Raw genomic sequence first — 22,857 nt, 5'->3', positions numbered from 1 at the left:
CCATTCATCTGCCAGTTATTTCACCAAAGACCCTCTACACTAAAAGTTAAGCCCCCATGGGTGTAGTTACCAGGATGGACATATTGCCCAGGTCTTGAGTCCCACCTGACTAAACTTTCTATTTTAAGTCCTTCTTTGGAAACTGGAATAAAGAGCTAGCTTTCATTAAGTACAAAGAAAGAAGTAGTAGTTCCGAGATAACCAGCATGTGTGAGAATCTTTATTTTGACAAATAAGTGCAGTATAAAAAACTTGACCTGAAAATTAAAAAAAAAAAAGCAGGTAAAAATAAATATGTTTACAAATTATTGTAGAAACAATACAAAAGAGGATTTGAATTCTCAATGAGGAAAAACCAAAATGCGTCCAATTGTATAAAGGCTCTTCCCTTGCAAGAAATGGGGATAAAGCTGAAGACCCAGTTTGGTTTTGCTGCTGAAAAATGTACAAAATAACTTAGAAAAACCAGTCGAGGTCAAACGTTGTGAGCCCACTACCTGTACCTGCCTGTTTTTGATTTGAGGAAAGTTGATGACCACATTGCAAGGCAGAGCTGATGGTAGGACAGCCAGGAGAGCCTGTCATCCTACGTTAATCTTCAAGTAAATGCTGAAGAAAATCAAGCCCTTAGCGAAGTCTGAACTCTGCACTTGGCTGACCGGATTTCCTCCATTCTAATGCTCAAAATAGTTCACTTCTTGGCCAGCAGAATGATTGCCTGGATCAGCTGCCTTAGCAAATGTCTGCTGCCTTCCAGCCTTCATGGGTTGGGTCTGATGTCAACCAGCAGTCTTAACAGAAACTCGAGGTCTGTGTGATGTGGCAACTGTTAGCTACACCTGGAAAACCCTTGAGTTCATGGGAGATGAAGGAAAGCACCAGGGTTTGCCCATCTGTGGCTCAGAGCACACCTTGTGTTTTTGTAGGAAGCACTAGGTACACTAGAGGCTTGCCCTCTCGTCTGCTGTCCACCTTAGTGCTGGTTCTGCACGGGTTAGCTGGCCCCTCTGAGAAAGGACATTTGGAGGGCAGGCAAGCAACCCTTAAGTCAAAGGCTTAGTCAGGATCCCAGGTTTTAAACTCAAACGCTGAGAACAGCCTGGATTGCAGGTCACTGGAAAATGGCTTCCCCTCATTCCCCAAAAGCAGCAGAGGGAAAACAGCCAAAAACAGCCTCAGGAGGCATGAGAGAGAAAACAAGAACCTTAGGATGTAGGAACCAGTTTCATCTCCTAGTTTGGTTTCTGGAAAGAAGCAAGCAAATGCAGTGACTGTCACAACTTGGCTGTAAGAATTCCCTGGAGAAGCCACTGAGGAGAATGGATGGTCTCAAAGATAACCATTTTGGATTTGAGAGTTCACTTTGGGAACACTGAAAAGCTTTCCATTGGAGATGATTGTCAAGAACAGTAGCCTGAAAGTCACACATGCTAACCCGGCTGCCAAGAAATCCATCCAAGCAGCTCCAAGATTGTAGCCAATTTGATCAGAGGCTCCTCATATTTCCCATATGTTGTGCTGAGAAGACGCTTGCCTCCTGCTGAAGCTTCTATAAGAGCCGGGGCTCCACCCCAATTGCCACCTTGAAAACCTTACCCATGATGATGAGGGTAGAAGAGGTGACTGCAGTGATACCTCAAAAAATGTGGCTTTGAAGAAAGTGAAGTGAGGAGTGTGTCTTAGCCTCAGATCAGAGCTGAATTTGAGAGGAATTCGAGTATACAGATTAAAATACCCAAGACTTCACTTCTTTTCTGAACATGTTGGGGCTTAATCTTTTTATCTCCCCAGCAGAGATCACAGACAAGCTAAGAACCCATCTAGACGTCTGAGCAATTTCCAGGTGGAACACCCAAGGCCTCTGTATAGCTTATGGCCTCCTTTAGCACCACCACAATCTCTTTGTTCCTTCTGGCAAACTTTCCTTTTTAATGTGCACTTTTAAAAGCAGTTCAGTGCTAACTCCCTGCTGGTTTGGCTCATCCCTGGAATGTTGATGTGGAGTGGGGTATCTCACATAAAGCACCATTCCTGGACCCTGTTTTCTGATGCCCAAAGATCAGGCTTCTGGGCCTTGTATCTCAGGCGCAATCTTATTGCATTGATGACTACTTAGGGGTAGGGTGGGGGTGACATACACTAACCGGCCCAGCTCGCTCAGTAGAAATTCTCCTGCCACCTCTGATTGTGTTCAGATGGGCTGGGAGAACCTCCTTCCGCAGGTTGCCGTCACTCAGGTACCTATCACAAGTTGCCACTGAATGGGACTTACTTGGTTTAGCACACTTCTGAGTGCCCTTTGGAGCCCAGGGGGAGGCTACTGCCTATGTGCAGATGCAAGCAGACAGGCAGTCTGAAAACACAGAATCCCCTGCAGCCCTGCACATGGGGGATCAGTGTTGCCTCCTCTAAACAGGGCTGTCAGGCCATACTACATCACCGTTCTTTGCATTTTAGATTTGTCCTTTGGACCATTAAGAGACTAAAACACAGCACTCCCTCCTCCCTCCCACCCCGTCTTTTCTCTTCCATTCCCCTTCCCTCCCTTACCCATTGCACTTTACCCGCTCTGCTTGGGGGCCATGTCACACCTCAGCAAAAGCCAAGCTGTACTGCTCTGGCTTCTTCCCACATCGCCGGGCGATGATGGCCAGATACAGCATGAGGAGGGCCACCCAGTAGCAGCCATACAGTATAGCCCCGGAGACAAGGAAGGCTAGCTCCGTCTCACTGAACAGGTCCTGGCAATAAGCTGTGTAGGCCAGCCCTCCCAGGAGAACTGCCACCCAGATGGACACAGGGATGAGGCCAATGAAGTTCACCACAATGGTTTTTCGGCCAGAGGTGCCCCAGCCAGACTTGTTGATGGTAGCAATGGCAAAGATCTTGGCTGGCAGAAGGCTGGACATATAGAGGAGGGAGTAGAGGGACATGAAGATCATCTCTGCATTGCCCCGAAGGAAGCAGGCATAGGTGGCCTTGATAATGCCTACCAGCTGCACCGTCAGCAGGAAGAGGAGAATGTTCCAGATGCGGCCCCGGTAGAAAAGCTGTATAACCGTGGCAATGAGGAAGAAGGGGAAGAAACCCGTGACCACTGACTCATAGGTCATCCAGAGGTGGTGCTTATGGAACCACAGAGAGTTGTAGAGCCACTCCCGGAAGTAAGACTTGCTCCAGCGGGTTTGCTGGTTGAGCCACCGGAGGTACTTAGTGGGGGTCTCTGTGAGGCACTTGGAGCGCGCAGTATACTTAGTTCGGTAGCCAAGGCTCAGGACTCGGTTGGTGAGGTGCCGGTCATCCCCGAAGCTGCACTTGCTGCCTAGGAACTTCTGATGGTACCAGTCCTCCAGGAACTGCTGGAGGAGGCTGTTGCGGTACATGCCCAAGGGCCCGCTAATACACTGCACACAACCAAAGTAGGACTGGCAGGCCCGCTCCACGTTGAAGGCCATCCAGTACCGCACGCTGCTCAGGAAGGAAATCCATGAGTCGTACTTGTTGAGGATCTGCAAGGGAATAAAGATGCTGGGCCTCCTAAGGATGCACGTCTGGAGGACAGACATCAGAGACCACGAGGCCTCCTTACCATGGCTTCTGTGGCCCGCTGCTCAGATTCCTGGCCATCGGTTCCTTCGGAGCTGGGAAACCTGAGGCTCAGAGGAGCCAACCACACGCAATCCCTGTCCTCAGCACCAGTTCTGCCTCCCTACTGTGTCATCTTATCTGCAGAGATTTTCCCCACTAAGTGACTAGCAGTCAAAGCCACCTTCAGTCTCAGGAGGCAGCCTGTGGTGGTGGCAGAGAAGGGGGCTTGGGAAGAATGCAAAACACCACCACAACCACCTGTCCTGAGATTTCTGTGGTTGGAAAGTTCTAGGGGACCTGGGATGCTGCTTCAGTATCTCTGGCAGATTGGGCCCCTTATTCTTACCGTATTGACCAGAGCTCTTCGGCCCATCTCCTAAGAGCAAGGGCTTCTCAAGGATCTGACTTTGGAGCTACTTGCTGTACCACCGGCCAAAAAGGAAGTACCTTCTAGGATGCATGGCCTCAAAATACTGTACCCCTCCTGCAGTAGAGACTCTTCTCCATACCTGTTAAGTGACTTCGCCTCATGTGGAAGAAGAGCAAGAAAGGGGTTGGGCAGCAAGGGGGGCGAGCTCTTTGGTGTCAGTGAAAACTGCCAGCGAGGAACCTCCCCCCAGATACTAGGAAGTCAAGACACCCATTTCCCAGGCATATCCAATTGGATTAGGAAAAAGAGTCCAGACCCCTCCCCACAGATATCCCTGGTCTCATCTTACTTGGACATCTCCCCCGACTCCCCCTACTTGGGGATCCTCCTCCAGGACTCGAAGCATCTCGATGGTGCAGGCTGGATCCAGCACAGTGTCAGAGTCGCACACCTGCAGAGGGAGTGTGTTGTCAGCCCATTCTGACCTCAGACCTGCACACCCGCCCCCCACCCCACTGCCAGGGTGCTCACTGCCTGAGAGACATGACCCCTTCACACATGACGCACTTCCAGCCTCTAGTTAAGAGATCTGCGCTACCAGAAGGTGCCAGAAGTAAAATGAAAGTTAGTAAAAGTGTTCAGCTACCAGATTTGACAGCCACTAGGCTAAGAGGGAGAAACCCTGAAGACAGTAGGTGCCAGGTGTGGAAAGAGAGACATGCTTAGCATTGGACGCAAAAAATTGCTCTGGGGTCCTTCGGCAGAAGGGAAACATGTCACTGAAATCAGATGGCAGGCACAGTAGGGTAGCCCAGGACTAACAGGCTACATATGGCCTTAAGTGACCCCACAGAGTTAACCACAGGGGTCCCCGCGTCAGCCTCTGACCCCTTGGACAACCTGCAGCCCACTGGTGGTTACCAGACTACCTACTTGCAGGCATCTCTGTGAGACCAGTAACAAGGCTGCTGGCCTCTGCACCCTCAACAGACTCCCTTGGCCGAGCCTCTCGGACCAGGGCACGGTATGGCTGAGGGCTCCCCCTGGATGCTGCTCTGAATAGGCATGGAAGCTGTAGCAGCTGCCTCCAAGCAGACCCCAGGGCCAACTCTGCCCAGCTCTTGGGAGGCTTATGGCCTGATTCTAACAGGTGGTCTCATTATGAGTTGAACCCAGGCCACTAGTTGCCCTAGTGGCTGACTCCTTTTCTGTTTTCTAAAAAATGAGTGAAGTGGTACAAAGAATCCAGTAAGCATTGGCCAGGAGAACTGGTTTACAGACCTGATTGACTCTGTGGTCACTGTTAGGAGAGCAACGAAGAGATCCACAGATAAACCAAAACCCTGTTCTGTAGAAGCCTAAGATCCTTGTATTAAAGTTGCTGAGTAAGATTTCTGCAGGAAAGGAGGCTGCCTCTGACACCACAACCCCACCCAGCTTTCTCCATGTTGGAAGACAGGGTGGCCACAGATAAGCAGTAGAAGGCTAAGGGGGAATCAGAACAGCCTCAGCACCAGGCTGAGTCCCTCATATGTGCTTCTTCCCATCTCCCCGCCAGACTTGCAGAGCCTCCTCCACTTACAGGCCAAGACTCCCAGCACTGCTGCTGTTGCTGTTGGTCTCACTGCTCCTCCCTGCCCCTGCCCTAGCCCATTTTTTATATGCTGCTTTGCTTCCTTCAGTCCAGGGATGTCTTTCTAACTGAGCAAGGTTAGGGGAAGAAGAGCTCTCGTGCTGCCTGGGTTTCCCCACTGGCTGGGGCAGAGTTCTGCCTAGGAGGGAGAGACACCTCCACAGCAGGCGGTTAGAAGACAGGCTGAGATCCAGCAAGCGCTCACTGGCTCTGGCCCAGGGCGACTTTATGTAGTGATCCCAGGGCCGTAAAGAGACAGCTCAGGTGTGTGAGCCTGTTTGCTGATCCACCAGAACCCAGATGGCCAGGAAAGGGAGACGGCAGGGTGGGGTGGGGGTGAGATCCTATGCTTGAAGGGAATAGATGACAAAGTCACTGTGGCTTAAGCCTGTGCCAGGGCTCAAGGGCTTTTCCCTAAGCATTTGGGTCCCCAGGAAAGTTTCACAAGGTCCCACGACCCCAAGTGAACTGCAGTCAAACAGCCTGCTAAGCTCTCCTCACTCCCTCCATGACTGAGGAGGTCCTGGGCCTAGGAAGCCAGAAAAAGATAAACATATCAACCCTCATGCAGAGACAACTGTCAAAAAAAGCCAGACACGCAATCTGAGTGAGCTAATTTTAGGTGGGTACACCAGAGAAAACTTAAATCGTATTAGAGGACTCAAAATGCTGTCAGCAGACTGAGTTGGTACACAGGTGGGCTGGCAGCACAGCCACTGCGCCTTCAAGCACTGATCAAGTGATGGGCAGCACCCTGCTCTGGCAGGCGTGGAGGTCAGAGAACAGAGTCAGGAAGAGAGGCAGCGTGGATGCCATCAAGAATCCTGGCCTAGGCCAGGCGCGGTGGCTCACGCCTGTAATCCTAGCACTTTGGGAGGCCAAGGTGGGTGGGTCAGCTGAGGTCAGGAGTTCAAGACCAGCCTGACCAACATGGAGAAACCCTGTCCCTAACTAAAAATACAAAAAGTAGCTGGGTGTTGTGGTGCACGCCTGTAATCCCAGCTACTCTACTCAGGAGGCTGAGGCAGGAGAATCACTTAAACTTGGGAGGCAGAGGTTGCAGTGAGCCGAGATTGTGCCACTGCACTCCAGCCTGGGCGACAGAGTGAAACGGTCTCAAAAAAAAAAAAAAAAAAAAAATCCTGGCCTAGAAATCCAGGGTCCTAGGATTTCTACTTTGTACTGAAAGATGTGGTCTTTAATCTTTTCAACTCTTGAGTTTTTTTTATTTGAAGATGGAAACCATATCAACCTAATACAATTTCCAGGCTTATGTCAGTGATTGCTTTGACCAAAGCCGGGCAGGGTTTAATCAGGGTCCTGCCCCTGCCGATGCTCCTACAAAATGAAGCTAGTCGTTCGCACCTGTGTCTCTCACCTCCCAGACATGACTTCGACACTAGGAAGAATGGGACTTTTTGGCCATAACTAGAATATTTTGAGTGTTTTTGAGGATGGTTTCTTTTGCTCTTCACCACGCTTTCTTATGAAGAGGTTCAGCCCCACATTGCCATTGCTGAGGCAGTGCCTGCATCACAGGTAAGAGAAGACTTGAGACAGACGGCCTGGGCGCAAATCCCAGCTCTGCACCCTACTAGCAGTGGGACATTAGGCAAGTTACTTAGCTTCTCTGTGCTTTGCTTTCACCTTCTATGAGTGGAGATAATAGTACTTCTCCCTGGGAGTGTTAAGAGGATTAAAAGGACTAACATGGAGCTGGGTGCAGTGGCGCATGTGCCTGTAATCGCGGCTACTAGGGAGGATGAGGTAGGAGGACTGCCCAAGGCCAGGAGTTCGAGGCTATAGTGCATATTGATCATGCCTTTAAATAGCCATTGCACTCCAGCCTGGGCAACATAGTGAGACCCTTTGTCTTTAAAAAATAATAATAATAAGGCCGGGTGTGGTGGCTCATGCCTTATTCCCCGGGAGCCATTCTCCTGCCTCAGCCTCCCGAGTAGCTGGGACTACAGGCACCCACCACCACGCCCGGCTAATTTTTTGTATTTTTAGTAGAGACGGGGTTTCCCCGTGTTAGCCAGGATGGTCTCGATCTCCTGACCTGGTGATCCACCTGCCTCGGCCTCCCAAAGTGCTGGGATTACAGGCGTGAGCCACCACACCCGGCCACCTTGTTGCCTTCTTAAGTGCAGAGGTGTGTGCACAACCCAAGGGACCTAGACCGGACCTCAGATTCTTGGCGGAGAGTTTGCCAGGCCGTCCAGACTCATCCCCATGTACACACGCTCCTAGGGAGACGCCCTTACCTGGATGTAGTCCACCGAATCGCCGAGGGCCTTGAAGGCCGTGTACATGACCTCGCGCTTGCCTCCCCACTTCTGCATGATGCACGAGAAGGTGCTGGCCCGCACCACGTCCCGCACACGGTCCATGCCCTCCTGCAGGCTGGCCTCCGTCTCACCCTCGCCTGCTTCATGGAAGTTGCTGCGCCAAACAAAGAAGCCGGCCTGCTCGGTGCCGCCCAGCACCTCATGGAAGATATCCAGCATGTAGGCGTCTTCCTGGCGGTTGCCATCCACCACCATGACCACCTTGAGGTCAGGGAAGGAGATGCGCTGGGCCGAGCGCAGGCACTTGCGCAAGTAGTCAGGGTCCTCCTGGTATGCGGCAATGCACAGGGCCACCGAGCCCCGCCGCGGGGAGGGCAGCTTCAGGACCTGGCCAGCACGCCGCATGCGCCGGTGCTCCAGGAAGGCAAACAGGCTCTGAATGAGCAGGTGCAGGCCCAGGATGGCGCCGTACAGGCCGAAGGACAGGTAGTGCTTTTCCGTGTGGATGAACTGGTAGCCCGTCACATAGGCTGCCAGGATGCCACCCAGCACTGCCAGGGCAAACAGGCTGGTGCCCACCACACGCAGGGCTGTCGTCAGCTGCACCGGCATCTGGCAAGAGAAGGCAGGAGATGGAGGGTCAGGCAGGAGGCAGCATTTCCAGTCCGTGGGAGCATGGGCGTTCTCTGTTACTAGTGGACATGACCCACTAATCAAAACCATTACCGCTTACTGAGCATAAGACTTGGTAGACTCAGAAGCCAGACTACTGGGGTTCAGATCCCAGCTCTCCCACTTGATGTCTGTGCCCCCTTAGTCACGTCATCTGTAAAATGTGGGTTGCAGGACTAACCTCAAGGCATCTTTGAGGGTTAAATGGGTGACACATACAAAGCCCTTAGTGTGGCACTGGGGTAGACAAGCCAAGGCCCAGAGGGTCACGTGACAGCTGGCTGGTGGGTGGCAGAACTGGGCTCTACCTGGCCCAAAGCACTGAAGAAGTAAGCTTCAAGGGGGTGAGCCTGAGGCAGCTCTGGGCACCTGAGGGCCAGGGAGGCAGCCAGTGGCTTAAGAGCTTCCCCCTACCCTGCACCCACTCCTGGAGGGGATATTCACCAGTAAAGTGCAGCCACCAATAAGACCCAAGAAGAAAGTGCAGGAGCAAAAGAAACAGCAAACAAAGGGGCATTGGGAAAAAACAGCAGCTTCCCTTTCTCAAGACAGTTATTAGTCAGAGAAACTTTCCCTGTGTCCTCCACTTTCTCACCTTTTACTTGAGAGGCAGGAAAGAAACGGAAAGCAGGGGGAGAGGCAGACCCGGAAATGCAAGCTGGTGAGTGGACAGCCTCCTAGAGCCCAGGGCTGAAGAGCGCACAGGGAACTGCAGCCACCACTGCAGCAGCCTCCACGGTGGCTGCCTGGGCATCCCATCCGCTTGGTCCTAGTGCCCGTGCAGCATGCGTCTCTGTGCACGTCGCCCTGCCTAGCCACTCCTGGAAACAATGCCCGGTTTCCATTTGCAACTAAGTCAGGGCTCCTAACATCTGCCCTGTTGGAAACAGCTGTATTTTATAAGAAGAGCCCAGGACTTGGCACTAGAGAATTGGGTTTAAGACAGCACTTCTGCCTCCTGGCTGCCTGACCTTGCCCCAGTTCTCTGAGACTTGGTCTCCCCATAGTACAATGGGAGTTCTAACGGATTCCTGCCTCATGTCTCAGGTAAGTCATTTCCCTAAAAATGGAAACACTTCCGGCCCGAAGAGCTACCCTAGTGGTGAGGCTGACTGTGGTTTCCTCCAGAGCAGGTGGGGAGGGGGATGTGAGGGAGAGGAAAGAAGAGGTGACAAGGATGGCTGCCGGCCTTCCCATTCTGACCCACACTATCTCCTCTCTGCCACCTGCCTGATCTAGAGAACCCCATGTTCACTGAGGTCTACAGACAATGATGCCTCACTTCCAAGCTTGCTCCAACTCTAGGTCTCAGGAAACAGAGCCCCCAAAACAAACACACTTTCCTGTCGGGACGCCTCTCACATAGAAGGGGCGAAGAACACGCAGTCACTGCCTAAATCGACCTGAGACTCTGGCACTAGCAGCCTTCCAGCAGCGTTGGCCAGGAAAGAGCTGCTGGCAGCCTAGCCTCTCCGGGAAGCGCGGCCTCCGGGCACTCTGCCCCACCGTCCCGGGGAGCCTGCCGTGTGCTTCCTTCACAGGACTCCCAGCCCTCCCTGTTTCCACCCTACAGCTCGCGCCTGCGGCCCAGGAGCGCCCCCATTCCCCTCCGGAGCTTACATGCTGAAGGGGCGCGGCGGGACCCCCCTGCCTGCCTGCGCTCTGGGTAGGGGAAGGGGGCGCCAAGGCCAGCCCGGCCACCTGGGCGCTGGCGCCCCGCCTCGGTGCAGTGCCGGAGGCGGCGCCCACCAGGTCAAAGCAGCCGCGAACGCACTCGCCACGCTTCTCATCCCCGCTCGAGCCTCGCCTCTTGGCAAAGGCGGCGCCGGCCACACCCACGTGCCGGTTTCCCACGACCCAACCGGGAAGGAACGGAAAACCCAAGGAATCCCAGTCGGACCAGGCCCTGCTCTTCCCGGAACCCCAGCTACCTTGGCAAAGTGTGCCTGTAGACAAAGGCGCATCCCCGGTGTCGCCGGCCCTCTCCTTCCCTGGGCGGGACCCTTCCCCCGCAGGAATTAGAGGCATTACCCAGGTTACTACCCCCACCCCCAAATAGAGGCCCCCAAAATGTCCCTCAATCAGATACCCCACGTGCAATCAGGCGCTGGTGCAGGCTGTGGTCGAGGTTCTCCTGCCCAGACCTGGGGCGGGGGACTGTGTCACCCCAAGCCGGCAGAGGCTGTGGGGTGATCCTACAGCCTGGACCGCCTTCTCCTCATGCCCTTCGCTCATCCACGGGGGCCCAGCCCAGGCAAACTAACGCGCACTCGGCTTTCAAGGGCACAAGGTTGGGGGCGCTCTCAAGTCCGGCTCCCAGGACTACGGAAGGAGAACCCCCAGTCAAGGACGCACGCTTCTCCATCAAGCCTCCAAAACTTTGAGGGGCTGCTGGTGTGCAGCATCTCTCCCGCTGACAGGTGCGCCCCGCGACAGGGCCACACGCGACGGCATGGAAACTTGTGCGCCCAGCGGGGCTCCTCCTCTTGTGCCCGGCCGCCCTCTGGGCCCCTCCAGGCCGGCCAGGGGAGGGGAGCCCACTCCCCCGGACACGTGCTGCCGCGGCCCGGCCAACCCGCAGGAACGTGGGCGCCTGGTACCTTGGTGCCCGGACAGGTGCGAACCCCCGGGAGGTCGTAGAAGGTGCGGGGGAGGGGTACCCCAACCAGCCTGGAGCCCCGCACCGGCGTCCGCCTCCTAATTCATTCACAAAACAGGAGCCGCCGGGGAGGAGGGAGGCGAGGCTGGAGGAGGAGAGGATGCAGGAAGAAAGGGAGGAGGGGTCAGTGGGGAGGGGGCTGCAGGAACGGCCGCCGGGAAGCCCGGGGCTGCCGCCGCCCCCAACCCGCCTCCCCGCGCCGGACGCGGCGCCCTCAGGGCTGGGAGCTCGGCGAGAGGCACCCCTGCCGCCCGGCGCGCCCCGGCCTCGGCGCAGCCCCGCGCGGCCCGCCCCTCCTGGGTGCCGGCCGGCCCGCGCTCACCGTGCCGCCGGCTGCCGCGCTCCGGAGCTCAGCAGGCCCGTGGCGGCTCCATGCCCCTCCTCCCGCGCCGCCGCGCGCTCCGACTGCCGCCTGCCCAGCCGAGCCGCCCTTAAGTACCCGGCGCGTGCCCGCCAGGAGAGGCACCTCCCCCGGCCCTGGGGCCGGGAAAGTTGACCAGAGTGGGAGGGCCCCCGAGGGCGCACCCCCGACCCCGCGCGGTCCCAGGGAGCGCCAGGAGCCACCGCTCGGCAGGGACGCCTAGTCCCGGGTGGACGCGGCTCCGGCTCGCAAGACTCGCAGCCCCTGCGCCCTCTCCGAAGCTGGGTCCCCCGAGTGGGGCCGAAGGCCCCGCGGCTCCGCAATCGCCCTGGGACCAGCTGCCAAGGCGAGACGGTCATTGGGCTCAACCTAGAACCTGAAGCGTCGTTAACTTTCTAGATACCACGCAGGGACTTCCAAAATTGTTACTCTCCCTCCCCGCCCCCACGCCCCGCTCTCTAACCCGCAAAACCTACTCACCCTGCAAGGAAGGCGAGCTGAGAGCACTCTTCCCCGACTTCTGCACGCGAAGGGGCAGTTCGCTGTCTAGGGGGCTCCCTAAAGCCAAGGCAGCAAAACCTTCCTGCTGGCAAGAAAGAGGCGCAGAAGAGAATTGTCAAATGTAAAAAGGCTGGTCAAAGAAGGTGTTAACAATTGTGACAGCTTAGCTTTGAATTCCGCAGTGGGGCGCTGATGACTTTAAGGCGGTTTGCAAAAGCTGCAAATGGTTTTGTAGGAACCTTGGAGGTTCCGGTGTCTTAAAGCCAAAACAATTCCTCCTCTTCTTTTTCACACCTTTATTTCCGACATCCATGATCTCCTAAATTCCCAACTGACCTCATCGCCAGTAGTTTTCAGGTCCCTAAGAGATGGTGCTAGACTCGAGTAAAGTGAGATGAAGTGAGTTGGGGTGCGCTGGGGTGAGGTGAGATGGAGGAGGGGGGAGAGTTGCTAGCAGAGACAAGAAGTTTAGAACCAGCTGAAGGCGCTGAGTTTTTACAGCTCAGGAAAACTTGAGGATAAATTATAATTAATAACTAGTTTTTAAAAAATGAGTGGCCGGGCGCCGTGGCTCAAGCCTATAATCTCAGCACTTTCGCCATGACGGGCACCATGCCTATAATCCTAGCTACTCGGGAGGCTGAGGCAGGAGAATCACTTGAACCCCGGAGGTGGAGGTTGCAGTGAGCTGAAATCGCACCACTGCACTCCAGCTTGGGCAGCAGAGCGAGACTCCGTCTCAAAAAAAAAAACAAAAACAGAGTTTACCTGTTTTCCAAATACACCTGATATAATTTCTATCACTTCTTCCCAAGCTGCAACAAATTTATAGGCACCTGAGCTGCAGTCTATAAACTTCTCCTCTCGGAAGTTTTAGGGGCTCAGGGACTTGCCTGCCCACCATTGCTCAGTCTGGGCCGCAGAGCTCACACCTCAGGCCCCGCAGGCAAGCAAAGACCCCAGGCACACCTACTCCACACAATCCCATCTTACATTATTGGCCAGGCACAGTGGCTCACACCTGTAGTCCCAGCACTTTGGGAGGCTGAAGATGGAGGATCGCTTGAGGCCAGGAGTTCAAGACCAGCTTGGGCAACAAAGCGAGACTTCCCCCGTCTCTACAAAAATTAAAATTAAAAAATTAGCCAGGGCCGGGTGCAGGCTCGCGCCTGTAATCCCAACACTCTAGGAGGCCGAGGTGGGCGGATCACGAGGTCAGAAGTTAGAGACCAGCCTGGCTAATATGGTGAAACCCTATCTCTACTAAAAAATACAAAAATTAGCCAGGCATGGTGGCACGTGCCTGTAGTCCCAGTCACTGGGAAGGTTGAGGCAGAAGAATCGCTTAAACCCAGGAAACGGAGGTTGCAGTGGGCCAAGACTGTGCCACTGCACTCCAGCCTGGGCGACAGAGTGAGACTCCATCTCAAAAAATAAAAATAAAAAAAAAGAAAAAGAAAAGAAAAGAAAAAAAACATTAGCCAGGCATGGTGGAGTGCGCCTGTAGTCCCAGCTACTAGGGAGGCTGAGGCAGGAGAATTGCTTGAGCCCAGGAGGTCAAGACAGCAGTGAGCTATGATCAAACCACTACACGCCAGCCTGGGTGACAGAACAAGACCCTGTCTCAAAAACAAATTCCTGGACTCCAGCAGCCCTTCCACCTCAGCCTCCCTAGGAGCTAGTCCTATAGGCATGCTATCCAGCCCAGCTGCCAATGTGTTTTGAACTTCAGATGGCCTGAGGGGCCCTACCAGAGCCATTCCTACTTACACAAAGATGGAGAAGAAGCCTTAGGTTGGTGGAGGGGAGGACTCTGGAGTCTGCCAGTAAGCCCCAGTGTCTTCATCCCAGAGATGCGATTGCTAGGTGGACTGATAGGAAGTTTGAAGAGATTGGCTAAGGGTAAGCGCTCAGTAAGTGTTAGTTAACCAGACAGCAGCATCCTTTGCCCATGCCATGGGTTCTACATGGCCATCCCTCTAGAGCACTCAGTGACAGCAAGTTCAAGGATCAGTGTTTGAATAAAAGAAAACTGCCTGGCTGGGTGTGGTGGCTCATACCTGTAATCCCAGCACTTTGGGAGGCTGAGGCGGGTGGATCACCTGAGTTTGGGAGTTCGAGACCAGCCTGGCCAACATGGTGAAACCCCATCTCTACTAAAAATACAAAAAATTATCCGGGCGTGGTGGCAGGCGCCTGTAATCCCAGCTACCCAGGAGGCTGAGGCAGGAGAATCACTTGAACCCAGGAAGCAGAGGTTGCAGTGAGCCGAGATCGTGCCACTGCATTCCAGCCTAGGCAACAAGAGGGAAACTCCATCCAAAAGAAAGAAAGAAAGAAAAATGTCTTGTCTCTCTTGCATTATGAACCCCGGAGCCCTGGGCTACCTCCTGCACACCCAGAGGCATCACAGACCCCTGGAGTTGCTGCAGACGAGGATATCTCTGATCCTTCCTCCTTCCCAGATTTGCAATCTGCAACATCAGAGAAAATAAGCAGGGGCTTGGCAAGGGCAAAAATGAGTGCATCAGCCTGGTAGAGAGCAAACACTCTGTTTAGAGGCTCATCTCCCTGTGGAGGGAGGGCCTCATGTGGCCAGGTGCTCTGTTGTCAAGAGAAGCCAGAAATCCAGATTTTGTACGTGAAATCTCCTAATTTTTTTAAGCATTGGTAATTCAAATGTTGAAGGAAACACACACACACACACACACACACACACACACACACACACTCCCCGCAGGCCAGACATAATGTGTCTGAGTCATATCCAGCCAACTGGCTGCTTGTAAGTGACCTGTTTAGAAGCCCAAGGAATGGAGAAGCCAGTTTGGAAGGATCCCTTCTGTCCTCACTCAGCAGCAACATGACTTCTCTGGGTGCAAGTTTGTCTCCCTGGGGCTGGGCCAGGACCATCTCATGCCTAGTTAGTTTCTCAGACTCCAACTATGTCCCAAGGCTTATTGCCCTTCTCATGCCGCCAGCTCCACGGAGTTTTCCAGGTGGTGGGGCTGGTTCAGCACAACCTCACGAGTGCATTAAAACCTCCTAAACCAACAGTGGGTCCAGATAGAACCTCATGAGGACAACAAACACACTGCCCATACCAATTAATTGGCTTTGCCCCCTAAATGGCCTGCCCTAGGGAGCACTCTCTTTTTTTCTGATCTGCAGGGCCAGGGACCTGGTGTTATCAGGCAGATAAGAGAGTCTTTACCTTTATGGCAGTCTATGCCAGGGAGGATTTGCCTGTAATTAGCATCCAGTTTGTGGTGTCCTATTTGCATTCATCCCTTCACGGGGAGGTGGGGAGGGGTTTCTTTAAGGGGCTGCTACAATCAAGCTCGAGTTTATCTCTGCTTACCACTGGGGATTTAGAAATAGGGCTAATTCCACACCCAATCACTTAAAAACATGAATTCAGATGTTGCTGAATTGGCTTTTCCACAGGTTCCAGAGGATAAGCCTTCCTATTTGGCTCAGTAGTAGAAGATTCACGCTGCACTTACAACACTCATTTAACAAACGCTGAAGCCCTGCTCTGAGTAGAGAACAGTGCTTTGGCACCTGGAGATCTAGGGCTGGTCCCTGCCATCTAGAACGTTACCCATTTTGAAGACAAATGTGCTTGAGAGTACAAGTATAGGCCGGGCACAGTGGCTCACGCCTGTAATTCCAACACTTTGGGAAGCCGAGGCAGGTGGATCACGAGGTCAGGAGTTTAAGACCAGCCTGGCCAACATGGTGAAACCCCGTTTCCACTAAAGATACAAAAAATTAGCCAGGTGTGGCAGCGTGCGCCTGTAATCCCAGCTACTTAGGAGGCTGAGGCAGGAGAATCGTTTGAACCCGGGAAGCGGAGGTTGCAGTGAGCCAAGATCGAGCCACTGCACTCCAGCCTGGGCGACAGGGCGAGACCCCGTCTCAAAAAACAAACAAAAAAAAGAGTATAAGTATAAACTCTACAAGGCAGTTTATAATTAAATATTGATGAGAGAATCCAATGTGAAGAGTTTGAGGATTTCAGGAAAGGTCTCTGTGAGCTGGAACTGGCTGGGCAGAGTTTCATGGGGAACCTGAGCTGCTATGTAGAAAGGGAAGAACATTTTAGGTAGGAAGGATGGCTTAAGTACAAAGCCAGGTGTAGGAATGGGGGACATGTGTTTAGAGGACGGCCAAGAGAGCCCAGGGTGGAAGAAGAAATCTACACTAAAGTTCCACCAGCCTGCCCAACATGGTGAAACCCGTCTCTACCAGAAACACAAAAATTAGCCAAGCGTGGTGGCACATGCCTGTAATCCCAGCTATTCAAGAGGCTAAGGCACGAGAATCCCTTGAACCCGGGAGGCGGAGGTTGCACTGAGCTGAGATCGTACCACTGCACTCCAGCCTGGGTGACAGAGTAAGACTTTGCCTCAAAATAAAAAATAAAAAAAAAAATAAATGAGCTTCCAGCAGGGCCTGTTCCAGCAGGGCCTGCTGTGTAGGAAGTGCCTGTTACCCTCTAGCTGCTGTGAGGAGGAGGATGCTAGGGCCGGAGCGGAGGACCTGGAGTGACCAAATAAGGAGTTTGAATTGTATCCAGTAGGTTATGGAGAATTACCGAACATGTTTGAGCAAGATAAGAGTAGATTGCAAGTACTGTTTGGGGAAGGTTGGGCTGGCAGCATTTTGGGGTAAGGACTAGGAATGGGGTATGGGAGATCTGTTAGGAGGCAGATGGAACAATAAAAGGCTGAGGAGAAGCCGCGATGAGAAGTGTGGGTGCTGCCTTCTGGAGGTGGAGGTAAGCGCAGGCAGTGACAAGGAGTAATCCTAAATGAGTGCCTTGCACGCCAGGAATAATCCTCCAACACTGGAGGCATAACCAAGAGAAAAGTACTCGACAGTGCGGAGAGTTCAAGGGGCCTTTCTCAAAGCTTTGGCAGGTTGGAGGTAACTGAAGCTGACAGTTCCACAAAGATTTCACCTTTCAATGAAATTTCAAATCCAAACTCACGAAATGCTCAAATATCCTGCACTCGTAACCTCTTTGTCATCACCAGTGCCGGAAGCTGCAGAGCAACCTTGCCAGGACCCAGGTGCTCCATCGTCCCACTGTTCTGCTCCGCTGTCTCCTAGTGAGTGGCTTGAGCAGGGGAGGCGGGAGGAGGGGCATCCGAGCTCTATAGGCTGCCCCCTCACCCTCTGCCCTTACGCTTCACTGCTCCTCCCTGGCATCCAGCCCATCACTTCCAGCAAAGCAAAACAGAATGGAGGATGGCAGCCAAGCTACCCAGGCTGCCTCCAACCCTCCAAGTTTCATCCCCATTCACTTTCCCTGGGCTGACCACCATGAAAACCTCTTGAAGCTAAGGAGGGCGAACTGAAAATGGCTCCTGAATCGTAGCAGGTTATGTTCCCGCAGCTGCCCAAACAGGGCTTTCTCTTCAAGGCGGCTTCAGCTGCAATGCTAGTTAATACATAATTCAAAGTGGAAAGTGTGTGCCTTGACTACAGCAAGGCAGCTACCACCAAACAAAGTTATTCTTTCATAACTTTCCCCTCTTACTGACAAGCACTATGTAATCAGGACCATTTCCAGGTGCTATGTTTGAAGAAGCAGGCTTAAGGACTTTCCTGTGCTGCCGTTAGAATGGTTCGATTTTAACTCCAGTCTCTCTCTCCTTTGATGGAAGAATCGTTTCATTTCAAATTAAGGGGCCTCTGCTCTGCTGGAGGCAAAGCGGTCAGCCCCTGCTAAGGGGCCAGGTTCTTTTATGCTGGCTTGAAGGTCAGGATTAGGAGGGGCACACTAGACCGATAACCGAATATCAAATCAGACCTGGAGATGCTTTTCTCAGAATCCTAAACAGAAAAAGCTCTTCCCAGCCATCTTTCTTTTCTTTCATTCCCCTAGGTGAGTGTAGAAAAAAAAAAACAAAAAACCCAGAAGGCAATTTTCAACACTTATCTATCTTTTTAGTGGAATATTGTGCAGCTACTAAAAAACATATTCATGAGGACAATGGAGGAATACTCCAGACACCTATGATGCAGTGTTAAGTAATGAACAGGAGACACAATTGTTATGTATGCATACCTGCATTTATGTTGTTGTTTTCTTTAAAATCGTATGAATTAGGCTGGGCGCGGTCATGAGGTCAGCAGATCCAGATCATCCTGGCCAATATGGTGAAACCCCACCTCTACTAAAAATACAAAAATTAGCTGGGCATGGTGGTGTGCACCTGTAGTCCCAGCTACTCGGGAGGCTGAGGCAGTAGAATCGCTTGAACCCGGGAGGCAGAGGTTGCAGTGAGCTGAGATCGTGCCACTGCGCTCCAACCTGGCGACAGAGCAAGACACCATCTAAAAAAAAATGAATTAAAGGCAGGTGAGAAGTTCACCCAAATATCAAGGTCAGATTTGATCATTAAGATCAGGTTTGGCCAGGCACGGTGGCTCACGCCTGTAATCCCAGCACTTTGGGAGGCTGAGGCGGGTGGATCACGAGGTCAGGAGATCGAGACCATCCTGGCTAACATGGTGAAACCCCGTCTCTACTAAATATACAAAAAATTAGCCGGGCGTAGTGGCGGGCGCCTGTATTCCCAGCTACTCGGGAGGCTGAGGCAGGAGAATGGCATGAACCCGGGAGGCGGAGCTTGCAGTGAGCCGAGATTGCGCCATTGCACTCCAGCCTGGGCGACAGGGCGAGACTCTGTCTCAAAAAAAAAAAAAAAAGATCAGGTTCAGTCTGGGCGCAGTGGCTCACACCTGTAATCCCACTTTGGGAGGCGGAGGCAGGCAGATCACCTGAGGTCGGAAGTTCGAGACCAGCCTGACCAACATGGAGAAACCCTGTCTCTAATAAAAATAAAAAATTAGCTGGGCATGGTGGCGCATGCCTGTAATCCCAGCTACTCTGGAGGCTGAGGCAGGAGAATCTCTTGAACCTGGGAGACGGAGGTTGTGGTGAGCCGAGATTGTGCCACTGCACTCCAGTCTGGGCAACAAGAGCGAAACTAAAAAATAAATAAATAAATAAATCAGGTTTGATAATATATTAATAGGTTTGATATTAAAATCAAGTGGTAGAACAATGGATTTTTTTTTCTCTGAAATTTCTATTAATAAGTAAAACAATTTTGTAATAAAAAGGTATTTTAAGGCCAGGCACAGTGCCATGTGCCTGTCATCCCAGCTACTCAGGAGGCTGAAGTGGGAGGATTGCCTGAGTCCAGGAGTTTGAGATCAGCCTGGACAACATAGAGAGACCCCATGTTGTAAAAAAAAATGCAGATAAATTCTGAGTTCACAGGATTTCCTTTTTTTTTTTTTTTTTTCTTTTGAGACGGAGTCTTGCTCTGTCTCCCAGGCTGGAGTGCAGTGGCGCCATCTCGGCTCACTGCAAACTCTGCCTCCCGGGTTCACGCCATTCTCCTGCCTCAGCCTCCTGAGTAGCTTGGACTACAGGCGCCCACCACCACGCCCAGCTAATTTTTTGTATTTTTAGTAGAGACAGGGTTTCACCGTGGTCTCGATCTCCTGACCTCGTGATCCTCCCGCCTCGGCCTCCCAAAGTGCTGGGATTACAGGCATGAGCCACCGCGCCCGGCAGGATTTCCTTATAAGCCGGGGCAGGGTGGGGTGCAGTCTCTATCATACATGGATTCATGTGAAAAAGGTTTCACAACCTCAGTTTATAATGAAAGCAGTAAATAAAGTGGGAGGGCCAGGATTTAGGATTAGTGGTAACCAAAACCGGAGTGATTTCCTTTATGTAAATTCCTCCCACTGTTCCTTTGAGAGAATGTAGCAGGGAAAGGCGGAGTCTGCAGAGCTATGCCAGCTCTTTGGGCACCTTTGAGGGAATTATAAAAAGGCACATGGCTTGGCTGGCACACCCCAGCTGGGGCAGTCCACACTCACCTCCTCATCGAGGACCACAGTGGTCCTGGGCAAGAGGGGGAGGCACATGCTAAATACGGCTCTAGGATTCCCCTAGGAGGAGGCTTTTCCCTGAAGAAGGGATTTCCAAGCCTGGTGATGTCAGCAGCAATGTCCTCCCACCCAGGGAAGTCCCAGGGAGGGTTCTCTCCTGTGCGCATTGTAAGCCTACTCCCACGCAAGTGTTTGCACCACACACGTGTACAGTTATGTGACACAAAATGGACACACAAGTGCACACTCTTTCCCAGAGTGGTGGAACACAATCCCCATCTACACTTAAGGTAAGCTTGTTCCGAATTTGTTTGGCTCTTTTTTTTTTTTTTGGAGACAGAGTCTTGCTCTGTCACCCAGGCTGGAGTGCAGTGGCCTTATCTTGGCTCACTGCAACCTCTCCCTCCTGGGTTCAAGCAATTCTCTGCCTCAGCCTACTGAGTAGCTGGGAATACAGGCGCCTGCCACTACGCCCAGCTAAGTTTTTGGCCTCCCAAAGTGCTAGGATTACAGGCATGAGCCACCACACCCGGCTTGTTTGGCTCTTGTTACAATAACATTAACCATAATTCTTTTTTTTTTTCTCAGTCTTGCTCTGTTGCCCAGGCTGGAGTGCAGTGGTGCAATCACGGCTCACTGCAGCCTCAACTTCTCGGGCTCAAGGGATCCTCCCACCTCAGCCTCCTGAATAGCTGGGACCACGCACCACCATGCCCGGCTAATTTTTGTATTTTTTTGTAGAGATGGGGTTTCACCATGTTACCCAGGCTGGTCTCAAACTCCTGACCTCAAGTGATCCACCTGCCTCAGCCTCCAAAGTGCTGGGATTACAGGCGTGAGCCACCGTGCCCAGCCATGGCCCCACAATTCTTAATTGTGCTGGCACTTCTGCTTTGTCTTCTTTCTTGATGAAAGACGTCATTAGTCACTGTCACACAGGAGGTCCAAAGTTAGACCCTTTATAAAAGCAGTTAGAGCAAAGCTGAGGGTAGGGGCCATTCCCATCAGTGCCTTTGTTGGAGGGGACCCCCTGCCAAAATATGTCCTACTTGCAGCAGTTAATTTTTTCTTTTTGGCTAGGCCTCCACTCCCCGACTTTCTTTTCTCATCAGATAAGCCAATGTAGTGATTCCCATGTCTGGCAGGGTGTTGCACAGCAGACTTTGAAAACCTGTAGAGCTTTTTAAAAATCACGAATGCCTGGAACCCATCCCAGATCAATTTAATCAGAATCACTGGGGGGTGGACCCCAGGCTTGAATTAAAAAAAAAAAAAAATTCCCCAGGCAATTCTATTCCGCATCCGGGTTGAGAACACAGCCCAAGGGCTCTCCTCAGCTGAGACTTACAAGTGCATTTCTGGCACCGAGAGGCACCGAGAGGCCAGTCTCTCTGGCACCGAGAGGCCAGTCAAGTGGTGAGCTCTAGAGCACGTAAGAAGAATGTCTGTCCATTTTCCTCCAGCACCAGGCCTGCCACGGTGTTGGCACCTGTTTAATTTACTGACCTTAAAAACTTAACAATGGGCTGGGCGCAGTGGCTCATGCCTGTAATCCCAGCACTTTGAGGGATTGAGGCTGGTGGATCACTTGAGGCCAGGAGTTCGAGACCAGCCTGGCCAACATGGCGAAACCCTCTCTCTACTAAAAATACAAAAAAAATTTGCCAGGCGTGGTGACGTGCGCCTGTAATCCCAGCTACTTGGGAGGCTGAGGCACAAGAATCCCTTGAACCCGGGAGGCAGAGGTTGCAGTGAGCCAAGATTGTGTCACTGCACTCCAGCCTGGGTGACAGAGCGAGACACTGTCTCAAAAACAAAAACAAGTTAACAATGGACTAATGAGCTGTCAAGCCAGAAGAAACAAAATAAAAGAAGGAAGGATGTGGATTTGAGCTGGAAATTAGGAAGGACAGCCAGGGAGAAACAGAGGAACAGGATCAGATGGACGAGATGAGTCCCCAGGTCTCTCCGATACACCTAGAATTAGATTTCAACAACCGTTTTGTTCACTAAGTTGCTGTCTGCCTTTTTCCAGAACTGGGAAAAACCCAGCCAGCCCTTGTCTGTAGGAGGACAGAGCTGTCAAAACAACTTGGATTCACTTTGTTTTCTAAAGACAGAACTTCTGCACTGTGGGGCTTTCCCCACCCAAAGGATGGGGAAGGATAGTCTCTAGAGACTCATGAAGGGTCTGAGCTGCTCTCTTTTGGGGAATGGAGTCCCCATTACTCTGTCTCTCACATCGCCCTGGTCTTGTCCACAGAGAAGGACCCACAACTTAGCACCTGTCCTTTGAAATCTCGGAACAGCAAAAACCTCAGGTCTTTGAAACATTAGCATTCCCATTCTCTTCTCTTCATAGACAGCCTATTTTCAGGCTGGCCTTTCTCTAGGATTAACATGGTCGCCAAGTTTTGAAGTTTTGAAGGTGGTGTGTGGTCCAATGAAGGTGTGTGTGTGTGGTGGGGGTGGCTCTAGAGACTCCGGGAGTGCAGAGCAGGCTGCTTTGTTCTCCCCAGTGCCAGGTGGCTACCTGTGTGTGCGATAATACATTAGAAAAACCCCACCCAGGAGCTCTTCTGAACCGGCTCCTGCTCTTAAGGTAGACAGTAAAGATGAAATCTGACATCACTTAATAACCACTTAAAGGCCCAGTAGCTTTCTTAGTTCCCCAGAAGAGGAGCTCCTGTGCTCCGGCACCACACCCACTCTGCAAACCACTCTCTCCTGAAATCAACAGCTCCTACCCTCAGCCTCCTGCAGCTCTGTGCTGGAGTTAGGGGCTGGCCAACTGATTGACTTTTTATTTGCAATAATTGACCTCTCTAGACCTTATTTTTCCCTTCTCCAAAGAGGGCC

At 52.3% G+C, this 22,857-nt stretch overlaps 1 protein-coding gene across 4 annotated transcripts; it reads right to left on the bottom strand.

Moving 5' to 3' along the window:
* Positions 1–190: 190 nt before the first annotated feature.
* HAS3 (hyaluronan synthase 3) lies at positions 191–12,253 on the bottom strand. Of its 4 annotated transcripts, XM_024233271.3 has the most exons (5): positions 11,536–11,624; positions 11,155–11,298; positions 7,859–8,494; positions 4,308–4,409; positions 191–3,509 (listed from the first exon to the last, which is right to left on the bottom strand). In XM_024233271.3, the coding sequence occupies exons 3-5, from the start codon at positions 8,492–8,494 to the stop codon at positions 2,586–2,588; spliced, it is 1,662 nt and encodes a 553-aa protein (XP_024089039.1). In that variant the 5' UTR covers positions 11,155–11,298; positions 11,536–11,624; the 3' UTR covers positions 191–2,585. The 4 variants fall into 4 exon arrangements, with proteins under 4 accessions (XP_024089039.1, XP_002826626.1, XP_024089037.1 ...); XM_002826580.5 differs by lacking the exons at positions 11,155–11,298; positions 11,536–11,624 and adding an exon at positions 12,055–12,253; XM_024233269.3 differs by lacking the exon at positions 11,155–11,298 and having other exon boundaries at positions 11,536–11,630.
* Between the last annotated feature and the right edge of the window lie 10,604 nt (positions 12,254–22,857).

This window comes from Pongo abelii, chromosome 18 (genome assembly GCF_028885655.2).
Source record: "Pongo abelii isolate AG06213 chromosome 18, NHGRI_mPonAbe1-v2.0_pri, whole genome shotgun sequence".
In the NCBI taxonomy this organism is placed as follows: Eukaryota; Metazoa; Chordata; class Mammalia; order Primates; family Hominidae; genus Pongo; species Pongo abelii.
This window is presented reverse-complemented; position numbering and strand designations above follow the sequence as displayed.